Source organism: Argiope bruennichi, chromosome 7 (assembly GCF_947563725.1).
Source record: "Argiope bruennichi chromosome 7, qqArgBrue1.1, whole genome shotgun sequence".
NCBI classification, from domain to species: Eukaryota; Metazoa; Arthropoda; class Arachnida; order Araneae; family Araneidae; genus Argiope; species Argiope bruennichi.
Genome location: NC_079157.1, coordinates 80,381,205 through 80,395,200, shown reverse-complemented (window position 1 = coordinate 80,395,200; position 13,996 = coordinate 80,381,205). Strand labels below are relative to the sequence as shown.

At 29.3% G+C, this 13,996-nt stretch overlaps 1 protein-coding gene across 1 annotated transcript in view; it reads right to left on the bottom strand.

The window, feature by feature from the left end:
* Positions 1-1,312: 1,312 nt before the first annotated feature.
* LOC129974994 (fibrillin-2-like) overlaps positions 1,313-13,996 on the bottom strand; it is a 124,278-nt gene continuing 111,594 nt past the window's right edge. Inside the window, exons 37-41 of the mRNA XM_056087843.1 lie at positions 10,758-10,827; positions 7,730-7,785; positions 6,879-6,966; positions 5,256-5,319; positions 1,313-1,905 (exon numbers count right to left, since the gene is read on the bottom strand). Coding sequence (XP_055943818.1) covers positions 1,858-1,905; positions 5,256-5,319; positions 6,879-6,966; positions 7,730-7,785; positions 10,758-10,827 — 326 coding nt within the window. The 3' untranslated portion in view covers positions 1,313-1,857. The remainder of the gene's footprint in view (positions 1,906-5,255; positions 5,320-6,878; positions 6,967-7,729; positions 7,786-10,757; positions 10,828-13,996) is intronic.

Below are 13,996 nucleotides of genomic sequence, written 5' to 3'. Positions count from 1 at the left end.
GAAGTGGTGTCAGGTAAGGATTCAGCAGGACAAGAGGATTCGAGACTTCAGGGGTTAAAAGCGTCATGGCGCGTTGAACAGAGTTCATAGGATGGGAACGACTAGTGATTTACGTCACAGATGCATAGCAGTGCAGGTCACAGGTAATAGGTAAAGGATCATACTAGCAGAAAGGCAATACTAGGAAAACTCGGAGCATAATTAATGGTGATTTAGGCAATATCATACAGTACTGCCAGAGTTTTGTGCAGAAAATCAGAGTTAATATGTTTAGTAACAAGCATTTCCGTAAGCCAATCCTTTCATTATCTTTACTTCGACAAAAAAAGTTCACTTCAATCAATCCAAGCATCAGATAAAGTCGGTCCATAGTAACCTCCAAATCATCTTTTTATCCTTTTTTTTTTTTTTTTTTTTTTTGTAATTGCATCTTTAACGTCCGATATGATTTAGCAAAAAACAACTCTGGATAAAGGAATAATGTGCTCCCAAAACTCGCTCAAGTGGTTACGAAAATTTAAATCTCGCCAACTTGGCGAAGCTGAGGTCGACACTCACAAATCAAATAAAAATAATGAAAAACTGATTGGAACAGGAGGTCGGGAGATTACCAGAAAAAGAAACCAATCACAGCTTACTTATCACAACTGTCTTTAACCAATCACAGTTTACTTATCACAGCTGCCTTTAACCAAACACGGCTTATCAATTAATAAAAATCTATTCTCTCAAGATGCAGATGTCCAAAGTTACACAGTTAAAATTTTAATGAAGAGAAAGAATTCCAAACAATATTTAACTGAAGTAAGTTAAAAATAAAGAGTGGCCTCAAATGATTTTCCACCAAGAAGGAAATTTCAACGGAAGTAGAAATGACCATTGAAGCATTATGGTAGCAGAACCGACCAATTTTCCGATCCTAAGAGTTTAAAGGTTAAAAATAGAGAGAATATTTTACATGTGCAGCTGTGTGTAGGATGAAGAAAAAAATTTCATGGTATATTTTGGTCACAACGATAATATTAACTTTTTCTTTTAAAAGATTAAAAAACAATGCTCATTGGCAGAGTTAAAAAATAACTGAGTTTTGATTAAAAGCTTGTCTGAGAGTAAATTTAATAATAAAGAATCCCAAAGAAGGATTAAATAAAAAAAAGTAATTTTTATCAAGTAAAAATCAAATCAAAATAATAATTTGTAAGCACACACACATGCATGCATGCACACAAATACACACATACCTTTATTACTAATAAATATACTGCTGATATGATGTGGATAAGACAAACTTTAGAAAATGAAAGCAAAAATATATGTACACAAATTTTTATTTTTTCAGTTCTGTTACATAACTTTTTTTATAGAAAGTAATATCTGCTTTTAATGAAAAAAAAAGTTTTAAAAACAAAGCAATTCAAAAAGTGTATGTACACATAAATTATATAGTTTCACAAATTTCTCGTTCAGCGCAATGAACCACTTTTCTTATGGGTTTTTTTTTCACGTAAAATATCAATCTTCAAACTTTCAACTATCCAAATATTTAGAATGTTAAATAGTCTTAATAAAAAAATACAATTTCTAATAATCTCTGTTGCAAAATTCCAAAATTATTAATATGAAGCGTGATGAAATATATTATTTGAAGGTGTTCCCTATCTCTGAGAGCGATTTATTGTCCAAATGTTTGTTTCTAAAAAGATGGACATAAAATAAAAAACTGATGTCTTGAAAATTTATGATGACATTCACTGTTCATAAAATAAAATTCTTAGAAACTTTAATAGCTGGCATAGTCACCCTAAGCAACAGTTTTATTGTACATAAATTTACATCTTCCACGCTGTGTCGATGGTTTTACTGGTAGGCTCTGTTAGTTACTCCCCGCATCGGCCTCCTCTCAACCTGGAAATAAAGATGACGATAATTAGAAAAACCGTATTCCACTGTTACTATAATAGGAATAATTTATTTCAAGACTTATTTCGAAGTTTTTATCAAAATGTTTTAATGGATATTCTTCACAAAATGATGTTAAATTCAAAATGACACTAGCTACAATAATCAAGAACATTTCTAATTAACTATGTGGAGTAAGTTACGTAACAAATGATCAGAAACTGCTCAGTATTTTTGCACACTTATTTTAACTTAAAATTTTTTAAAAATTAATTTAAACTTTTAATTAAAAAATATTATATTTCGTTTGAGAAAGTTTTTTTAAAAAGAAATTTGACTTATTTATATTTTAACTAGCTTTTACCCGCTACTTCGTACGCGTGGAAATAGATTGGAATTTATAGCATCAATGGCTTTATCTTTTGTTACTCCTGCGCATGCGTGAATTTTCAACGCCAATTGAGGCAATACAAATGTATGAATTTTCTCTGCCAATTGGAGTAACGCAATATAGATTATAAATTTTTAATTTCCTTTATTCTGTTTTATTTTAATTCAAAAGTACTTCAGAATGAATCCAAAAGATCGATTAATTAACAATGTTTAATTTTAAGTGCATCAAACACTAAGAAAATAAACAGAATCGTTTGAAATAATTGTCAAAATCATGTTAAATCCAATCTCATTGGCGTGGGACCCTTCCCACCCCCCGAAGCTCTACTCATTTGGCGATTTTTGGCGGAAAAGATAGATTTTAATTAATAAACAATTAATCACTCAATTAAATGGAATAAATAGTCACCTTTGTCCTATTCCAGACTATAATCTATCTCTCAGCTAAATTTCATCCAATTCCTTTCAGCCGTTCTGACGTGATTGACTAACAAACATCCATCCATCCAACACATTCACATGTATAATAGTATTATAGATGCATATGCATAAAATTTTTTATAACTTTAAATGAATAATTCGCAAAAATGTCTAATATAATCCACCATTACTATAAAATTAACTGTCATATTTTTGTATATTTTATATATAATCGCTTAGGGCTTGTGGCATATGAATATCTAATGACAATGAATTAAATAAAATAATCTAATGATAATGAATTAAAAAATTGAAAAAAAGCTAATTTCTATCATGTGACAATTTTTTTCATTAACTTGAATAAATAATAACCAAAATTCTACCTTGAACTAACGCTTTACTTGTTCCAACAATAATGTATGAAGCTGTTACCTCTACTCCGATGACGGGGTCGTAGTTCTATGTGAGAACTGGACGCACAAACCATGCTTTATTGGGCGCCACAATGCGTTCAACTTAGTTTTTTTAAAATTTACTTAACGACTCGATCATTCAGATTACTTTGAATGTTAAGGCTGCGCGGAGAATTACTTGAGGTTATCCCGAAATTTTTGTTTTGATATGGCTGAGTAAAATTTATAATGACAGGTATTCGATTTTTTTGGGAATCACAAAAGATGTTGAATTTTTTGGGAACAAAAAAACTATAATGTTGTCAATTCGAAGGCTTCTTGGAACCAAATTTAACAAAGAGACTGGATTGAATAGAATTTATGCATTAGTTCCAATACAAACTAAAAAAGTTAAAAAAAAAATTTTTTTTTGAATAATCATAATTATATCCGGTTTGAATTTTTTGCATCTCCATAATTAGTTACATGCATAGAATAATATATGCATTTCTCTTTTCAACATTCAAAAGATGCACAAAGCGTTAGAAGAAACAAATAGCACCAGCAAAAGAGTCCTTTTCCCAAGAAAGAAATGCTTTGAATAAGAAATGTAATTATTGCAAGGAAAACACTTTTAGCAATGTTAAAAAGAGATTCATCAGTAAAATTTTACATTGCAATAATAAGAAGTAGTATTGAAGAGACAATTAATATACAAGAAATTTATTGTACATTAATTGCATTGTATGTTCGAAAAAAAACATGAAAGGACCATAAGACTTGAATGCAAATTATTGCCCACAAACTTAAGCGCTTTGAACTTGTTTATGTGCACAGAGGGTCCTAATTGTGAACAGTAAAAGATTGCATTTAGCGAATTGCATTCAGTATGACATTTATTCCTGTATGTTAAGTTTTTATCACTCCGATATAAATGAAATTCCGCATAATCCACATTTAGTAAGTTCATTGTAATTACTAAATCGATTTCGATTCTTACAACATTAAATATTTATTTTATCATCAGCACTTTCCATCCTCATTGTTTACACTACTTTTTTTTAGAGGGGGGGGGGGGGTTCTCTCCTCATGTATTTTTCATTTCGACTTTGAAATACATTTGAATTCGTATCGTCCATTAGTTTAAGCGACAGATGTCGCGACAGATAGAGTGAAATTTTTACATTACAGAATTCTATATGCAATAATAATTTTATATTATTATGCACTATCCATTTTTTATTAGAATATTCACACTATATATAAACAAAAAAAATTTAGAGGGCATATTATTGCTGAAATTATTTCTCAATTTGATACCATTGTTTAAAATGATGCAATAATAATTTTGAAGGCATTGTAGAAATACAGTAATTTCCTTTTTTCCTTATTTGAGCTCTGTTAGTGAGTCTTAGTTCATTTGCTATGTACAGAGTGACTATAATTAAGATTGAGGCATCATAATACTAAAAAAATAATAACAACTGTCTAAGAAGGTGTGATATTTGAATACATCATGTAAAAGAATGGAATTTTGTTCGGCGAAAGAAAAAACATGTTCCGAAAATTTACTCATAATTAAAGCTATATGAGTTGTTATAAATTTCTTATAAAGAGAAAAATACTTTAGTGATAAATATATGAAATCATCAAATACTTGAATGTTGTCAGCAGAAGAGAGTTTTTCTAAGAGAAAATGATAATTTAAAAATAAGAAAAAATCGACATATTCTTGGAAATATCAGGAAAAGAAAACTGTGAAATAAACTATGATCTTTCCAAGAATATCCAATATGCTGTCTACTGTTTTTAAAAATATTTTGCTTTTGCCAAGCAAATTGTATTGCATCAGGGGCATTCAAATGAAATGAAATAATATTCTAACCAATATTCTTAATTTGCCATTATTTAAAATTACTGATATAGTCATAATAATCTTGCACATGTATAAATTACGTTTTTTGATTTTGAAATTTTTACTATCAAAATTCAGAATTTTTTATCTTTTAATTCAATTTTTTCCCCTTACATAGTGACTATGCGCTGTTTCGAAGTTCAAAACTTTTTCCCAAAGCATGCGTATATTAAATAGGGAGTTATTTCAATATGTTGAAAGATATATAATTAATTAATTAATTTTGATTAATTTACCATTTCTGCATTATCAACTCTAGGAGCCGGTGTAAAGTCTTCAGAATACGAATTTTTTCTTTGCCTAAAAAGAAAAATAATTTAAATTTAAAACGTATTTTGTGGAAAAAATCACAACATTTGTAAGTGATATTAAATTTAATTTATAATACCATTAGTATTTTGTGCTACCGGTTTAATTATCAAAGCGAATAATTTCTATAGAATACCATAAGATAAATCATATTTTAATCAGGGGAGGGAAATCCCAGAAAAAAAATGAGAAACAGTTGGATTTCAAACAGAAAGTTTCGAGTTTGTGATGATTTTGTAGCGAAGAAAATAAGAAGCAGATCTAATTAAAAAAGGAAAATGAGTAGCACTTTTACGGACAAAAATTGATTGCAGATAGCAAAAGACATTACAAAATGTATTCACAGACACACACATTAAAAGCATTACCATAATATGAAAAAAATATATAAATCACTGTTACGCAGACACATTTACCATATGCAAAATATTTTTTGTTTCAGTCATTCGATATCTTTTGAAATCATTAAAAGATCGTTGCATTTAAGAAATGCTCATTGAATTGTCCAAAGAATTTGCAGCTAAAATTGAATCAAGACTTTTTTACATCCGAATTATAACCTCATAAAAATATACACACACATTTAAAAGTTGTTTCATTGTAAAAGTAATATTATTTCACTTCTTCGTTTCTTGCTCTGCTTGACGAGAAATCGTTCAATATCGCCAAAATGTATTCCATAATGTGACTCATTACCTACAAATATACGAAATAATACAATCGGAAATTAACTATACGGTTACGGATTTCGAGTTCGAATGTGTTTAGTTTATTTTGTAAAATTGAAAAATTTTCTTAACAGATTGTTTACTGTGCAGCAATGAAATTAAATTTTTTTTAAAAGTATTTGAGTCTATTAAAATTCATTCGACAAAACATAGTAAAAATAGCTATATTCATAATAAGTATCTTGAAATTGGTTTCTGAAAATCTAATAAGAAAAAAAGTACAATCATGCTCTTCACAAGTTCTTGATTCGAAAATATCTCCTTAAAGAATATATAATACTTTATAAATTTCCTTTAAAAAATGAACATTTTACAAATAAAAAACAGATAACAGATTGAAAAAAAACAAAAAATAATGAAGTTTAAAGTCAATGCCGATAGAATTTTACAACCATCTGCCAAATTTAATAGTTTTATACTGGTGTATTACAAAACTATTTGGATTAGTTAGCTAACATCTAAGAGCATTTACTGTGTATGCTTTTGAATGTGTATTGGCAATCATATGATATAAAATTCTACAATAAGTTGCAATTTTATTGTTATTAAAAATATATAAACTTGTCCTATAATGTTAGAAAAAAGCCATCCAAGACTAAAAAGTATTAAATATATATATGCAAGATAAGATAAGAATTAAATTTATTATATGTAATGATTTTTATAAAAGAAAGTGTAGATTAAATTTCATTGAAATAAAAATATTTTGGAATATCAAAAATTTAAAACATAAGTTAAGGTTTCATAATGAATATAGCATGTAATAATATATAAATTACATGCTATATTCATATATTGTAAAATATATAGAGTATTTCTTACCTTACGATGTAAACTATAATCAGAATTATAACGATAGCGAGAATTGTTCCTAGGACTGCACCAACGACTTTAGTTGCTTTACTTGCCTCTGCAATTAAAATACAAATTGTGTGAGATAATTTTTCTGATTCTAAAATTGCTTTAGATTTTAAGTTTCCTAACATATTTTAGAAATACATAGGTTTTTCTTGCGTATTCAATTTACCATTAATGCCTTTACCTCGGCACTTATATTTTTCAAACTTATATTATTATCTCTTACTTTTTTTAAAAAAAATCTCTTTTAACTATTCTTAGATAATTAATACAAAATCTGATAACAAAAAGTACAAAAATTAATACATAATCAAATTATTAAATCATGGGTAAGAAACATAAATAAAAGTAAATTTATCATTAATATTTGTAAAGTCTATAAAGAATTTTTTTTCAATTTTGTATTTATTTTCTCCGTCATCCTAATTCATTAAAGCTTTAACAAACGATTTATTTTGCTTATATTCATACCAGATCATTTTATTTTTTCTTCAAATAAAATTCAATTTTATTTCCAACTAGAAATGGAAACAAAATTATTCTTTAAACAAATAAGGGTAGCATATTTCTCACTTGAAGAAAATTATAACCCCATGTTTCTCTAAAAATTAACACAGAAAAAAGTGGCATCAATGTTTAAAAATATATAAGTGTTTTATATGGATTTAATGGAAAATATATAATTATATTTTCCATTAAATTATACTTATGATTATATGTATACTTATTCGTATTGTAAATATACAAAAATATATACTTATTATATGGATTTAATGGAATTCCTTATTATTAATTTAAAAACAAAACGAACTTACTTGCTAAGTTAACATCTTCATCCTTACAAAAAGATCCAGTGTAACCTACTTGACATCTGTTAAAAACAATAAGAAAAACGACATTCAATATTAATGTGTAAAGATATATTATTAAATATTATCATAAACATGCTAATGGTTAGATACATTCAAAAGAATTAAACTCATTAATGATTAATCGAATTTGAAGTCGAATGAGTAAAACTTTTTAGTAGTTTAGTATTTTTGTTGAATTGAATGTGATCAGATCTGATTTATGTCCTCCTGGTTTATTTTGGTTTGAAAAAAAAAACATTTCAATATCCCGATTTTTTTTTCTAATAAATAAATAGCCAGTATTAAATTAAAGGAAATTTTATTGAGACTTAATTTTAAAAGTTGTTTGTTGTTTCTTATGGCACTTGTCATGGACAAGTGCGCTGTTACGAAGACAGCGATTTTAAGCCGGTGGGGGAGTGTCTCTTGTTTTTATAGTAGCACCATCTAGGGCCAAGAGGACGGTTTAGTTGCACGCACGTTACAGCTCTTTTTACGGGGCGGACTTCATTCACTCATCCACAGATCGTAATTTAGACCTGAATAAGAGAACAAGCATCCCTGATTCAGTACCCCCAGTGGTATTACTCTCGACATGGAGGACATTGCGACCACTACAGATTTATACGGGCGTCAGCCACCAAGCACGCAGGGAATCTTCGGCCGGCGGGGTTCGAACTCGCAACCTAAAAGACACAAATCCAACGCTCTACCAACCAGGCTATCCCGGCCCTCATTTTAAAATTTTTTGTATCAGTTGAATGTTTTTTTTTCCAAATATTTATTAACATAGAGTATGAACATTCTTGTACAAATACTATGAATGATTCTGTATCAGAGAGAAATCTATCTAATGGCGTCTGATTATTTGTCTCTTCCTCTAAGTTTTCATATTTTTAATGCCTCACCTATTTCATAGTCTATGATTTTTAATTGTGACCGAATCCGTAATCCATATCATCTGCCTTTCATGAGAAAATATCCTAAATTGCAAAGCCGAGTTCTAGAACATATCGCATTGGAGTTTGGTAAATCTGGTGTCTTTATTAAAACGGAGTTTGCCAACATTAACATTAACATTCCATGAAATGAATACTCTTATAACAAAAGTATTCTTTATAATTTATTGGAGAATAATTAACGATTAAAATATTCCAATCGAATTCACTGCGGATTACACGTATATGCTTACACGATTTAATTAATGCACTGGAGAAGAGACCTAACATGGTATCATTCCATGGTGCTTGTTAATGAATATGTAAGGAATATTTATATTCTGTATGTTTGTACTTATTTGTATATTATCGTACAAAAAACAACTCAACCCATCTTTTTTTAATTTAAAAATTTATGCAAAAATGAAAAAAAAAAAAAATAAACATTAGCAAGATGTTTTATGCCATCCAAACTAATGTGTTTTAATTTTTTAAATTTTATTATTCTTTGTGTATTTAAATGATTGAAATGGAATGTCAAATAGACAAAACTATTTTCGATATCATATGCTTTTCGCACTTAAGAAATGTCTGAAAGCTATTCATGCTCCTGCAAAATTTACATAGTGGAGCAGCAGCAAAGACAAAGGGACCGCCTTTGTTTATCACACTGCAAGTATATGAAATTTGACCTCAAAAGTCAGCCAGTCGAGTTCAACGAGGAGAGAATGAACGTCTTTTCATTATTCCATGTTTAAAGGCGAAAGAAAAAAATCATAAATAAATGTGAAAATTAAAACAAATACTTATCATAGATTTTTAATGGATCCAATAAAATGCATACTTAGAACTCAACCGTAACAAAGAATATTGAATATGAAAGCAGCCAACAGAATGCATAGACGCAAGATACTCTCATATTTGTTGCTATGCTGAGCTGATCGGAACATATCCTAACACAACACATTAAATAATCTTTGTTTCATTCATTGATTAGATTGGAACTGTAAAAGCAGCAATGCAGTGGAATGTATCAAATAAGGCTATGAATAAGTTTATTAATGCTCTGACACTTGATGGTTGCCAAATGCAAATACAATTGTATATAAATGTTTTTTTTCTTTTTTTACATATGGTGTGGTGGACTTATCCGCCTCTTTCAATCCTCATTATCATTATGAGCAGTCATTTTCCTTATTATCCTTATTCAATCCTCATTATCATTATGAGCAGTCATTTTCCTTATTATCCTTATTCAATCCTCATTATCATTATGAGTAGTCATTTTCCTTATTATCCTTATTCAATCCTCATTATCATTATGAGTCCTTATTATCATTATGATGAGGCACAATAGATTCACTAATTGACTGATATAATCCCCAACTGAGCTACAAAATTAAATTTAGCAAAGGAGTTTCTGAAAAATTTTAATTTATGAGGTTATTCAAATCAATGCAGAATTTAATAAATAAAAAAAAAGATTTAAAATAATTTTAAAATTTTATTTTGAAAATTTGTACAGGTACTAATTTAATACCCAATTCTTTCCGTAAACTTGTGAAACTAGCCAGGGTGGAAAAACAAGTCGTCATCGTCGAATATGAATTGCTGACATTTCTCCTTGAAGGACATCCTTGGTGATACGAAATTTCATCCCACTTTTCAAATATAAATCGGCCCAAAAGCAGCGCACCAATATATAATTTTCGTGACCGGTTTAGCAGTGAACAGTTAAAGTCACATAGAACAGAATAAGGAAAAAGAAAACTAAATCTAATCTATTTAATATATCCAAAAATATATAAAACGAGAGGCAATAAAACTTTTCAAATCGACAATGACTTTCATGAATGATTTCAAGAGTATCAGTATACAGCACATGATTCTACCCATATTAAACAACCATGCAATCCAACTCAATTTTCCAATATTTACAATATTTATCAATTTTCCAATATTATTATTAATCCAATATTTACTGACAGTTTGTTGAAAAATGTTGTATCATGTACAATGAGAACAAAGAGAAATAACGATAGAATTACACTTACTTGCATTCAACTGCAAATTCTTTAGTAACTTGACAAGAGCCTTTATTACAAGGGTTTGGGTCGCACAAACCTGAAAATGTTTTTATATATTAATAAAGGGAGTGAAAAAGAAATACTACTACGAAAACTGATGATTGAAAGCACAGAGAAATGATAGGTGGACACCCACTAATGTTTATCGCATAAACCTATATTTGGTTGGAAATCCAAAAATGTAGTTCGCACAAGCCGAAGAATTATATGCATTAATCTAAAGAGTAAAGAAGAAATAACGTCAAAGAGGGATGACTGAAAGCAGTCAAATGATAGTCGAAAGCAGAATGAAATGATGGCTGAAAATCCAATAATGTTAAAAATCAATGAAAGAATATTTATTAGAAATAAAATGTAAGCAATGACTCCTAAAATAAAGGGTGTTCCAAAATTAACTCAAGATTTTTATTTGCCACCATTCGTTCAGTAAAGTTTGGCAACGCAATTAAAAAAAACCAATTGACAACTGATAGTTTAGAGTTAGTAAAAATGGAGTGTCATATTTTAGAATAACGTGTTTTTATTGTTGAACAATATTTTAAAAACAATGAAAGACAGACGGCCACAGTACGAAAATTTGAAAATTGGCCCCCCTAGATCGTGCGATTTAACACCATTGGATTTCTTTTTATGGGGCTGTTTGAAATCAAAGATCTATGCCAGTTAGCCTACAAGCCCGCGTGCATTGAAGGAGGAAATTCAACGCTGCATCAATGAAATTCAGCCACATTTATGCAAAATGGTCAAGGAAAATTTCAACAAAAGAGTTTCTAAGTGCCATCAAAACCGTGGAAGCCATTTGCCCCATGTGTTATTCCATACATAATCCTATCCTGTGTACTTTACGATTCAATAAAAATATAACAGTTTAATGATAAAAGCTGTCTTTTTATTTAATTCAAATCTTACCTAAATACATTGTTCTATCGTATAACGCTCCATTTTTACTAACACTAAACTATCAGCTGTCAAATGGTTGCCAACACTTTACTGGACGAATGGTTGCAAATTCAAATCTTACGTTCATTTTTGACACCCTTTATGAAAGTAGAAATGAAAAGATTTTGTAGATGACAATTTTGAAGGTTAAATTGTATAGGTATGTGTAAAATCAATATTTTTTTTGTATTATGAAACTTATATTTCCTTCATATAGAAACATGCACATCCAAAATTTTATTGATTAAGTAAGCAAAGGATAGAATCATATTATTGAAATGTTGTTTTAAAAATTCTTTTTTTTAAAACGACATTTTCTTTTTTTCTTTTTTTTTAAATGCTTTTTAAAAATTCTATTAATCTCTATTCAAATTCATTACTTTTCAAATTATTTTGAAATTTCTATCAGTATTTAAGAAATAAACAATTGTTTGGATGATTATCAACAATCTGATTTCACATTCATTTTTTTCATTAATGAAAGGTTCACACAGGGTGATTTACTTGTTATTAGAAAACTAATAATACCCTACTCATCGTTTGTAAATGTATAATCCAGGTCTGAAATCTCAAATAAAATTATTCACCTTAGCTGGATATAATTCGAAATATCTTAGAAGGATGGTATAAAAATGATAAAATAAAATATGAAAGTAAATTTTCTTTAAAACATTGCCAAATAATACCAAAATTAAATAGAATCTTAGTTTCTTAGCATTCAATTGTAGAACAGAAACACATGATTGAGCGATTGGTGGACAAAGGATAAGAGTTTAAATTTTATTACAATAATAAAAACTATTAAATAAAAATATTTTTTAAATTGGCAAAATTAAAGAAAATTCTGTATTAATTGAACTTATATTATTAAGGAGATAATTTTTGAATTTTAATTTAGTGTACAAGCTTTTATTGATAATATTTCCGGAAGTTATCAAAAATATATACCAGAATTTGGCTTCATTTTTAATTAATTTATTCAAAGTAATTATCTAATTTAAATTCCATTCAAAATCCCCGTAATTACCTCATTTAAGTATTTGTCGAGGCGAGATGGTAATCTTTCAATGCCTTCTGCTAAATGCCTTTTCAATACCCAATAAAAATTCTTGGATTGCAGTTTTCGCCTCGTCATCCGAGTGGTATCGTCGTGTTGAAAGTTTTTCTTTCATGGGACCAAAAACAAGGAAATCACTAGGTGAAAGGTTTGGGCTATAAAGAGGATGATCCTACACTTCCTACTTTTTTAGAAGTCCGCTCATTTGTTTTGCTACACGCGGTCTTTCATTATCATGCAATAGCACAATACCTTTCCACCGTTTACCTATCCGTTGATTTTTAAGTGATTGTCGCAATCGTTTTAGTGTTTCACAATAAGAGAAAGCATTAATTGTGACAACTTTCGTCATGAACTTTATATGCGCCGAACCTTTTCTGTCGAAAAACAGCGTCATTATCATCTTCCCAGCAGATTGAACAGCTAAACATTTTTTTCCAGCTGGGGAAGTGGAATGTTTCCACTCGAGGGAGATGTGTTTCGTTTCAGGTGGGAAGTGGGGAATCCAAGTCTCATCAACGGTTACAATTTTGTCCAAAAACACATTTTTCCTTTAGGTAACGTTGCAGAAATTCAAATGGACTTTCAAAATGCTTCCCTTTATATTCCTCCGTCAATAGACAAGACACCCATCGAGCATAAACTTTATGAAATTTAAGTTGATCGGCAAAAATTTTATGCACACTTCCATGAGAAATATCTGGTTCGCTTGTGATTTCATCTATTGTTAAGCGTCTGTTTGCAAGAATGTATTCATTCACACCAGCAACGATTTCAGAATTTGTTGCTGTTGATGGTCTTCCTTCATCAATATCTGTACATCGATTAAAAAACATGTTTAACCATTTCGCAATAGCTTAACGTGGCATTGCCTTTTCACCATATATTCAAAGCAATTGGCGATAAATTTTAATGCAGTTACACCTTTTCGCCCATAAGAATCAAATCACTGTACGCATTTCCAATTTGAACGCCATTTGTGGTTGTCAAGACATGTTTACGATTGATTATCAGAAAAACTAAAATTTCCTATTAAAAACCGCTACGTCACGTGATAAAGATAAATATCTGAAATGTTGCCATAGTTTCATCAAAATAGCCTTTGAGCAAAGACTTTTACGAAGTAGTGTAATTAACAACATAAAATATAACAAAATTACAACACGAGAAGAATTTAATTAAAATAAGTGCCTTCGCTATATGCTTCTGT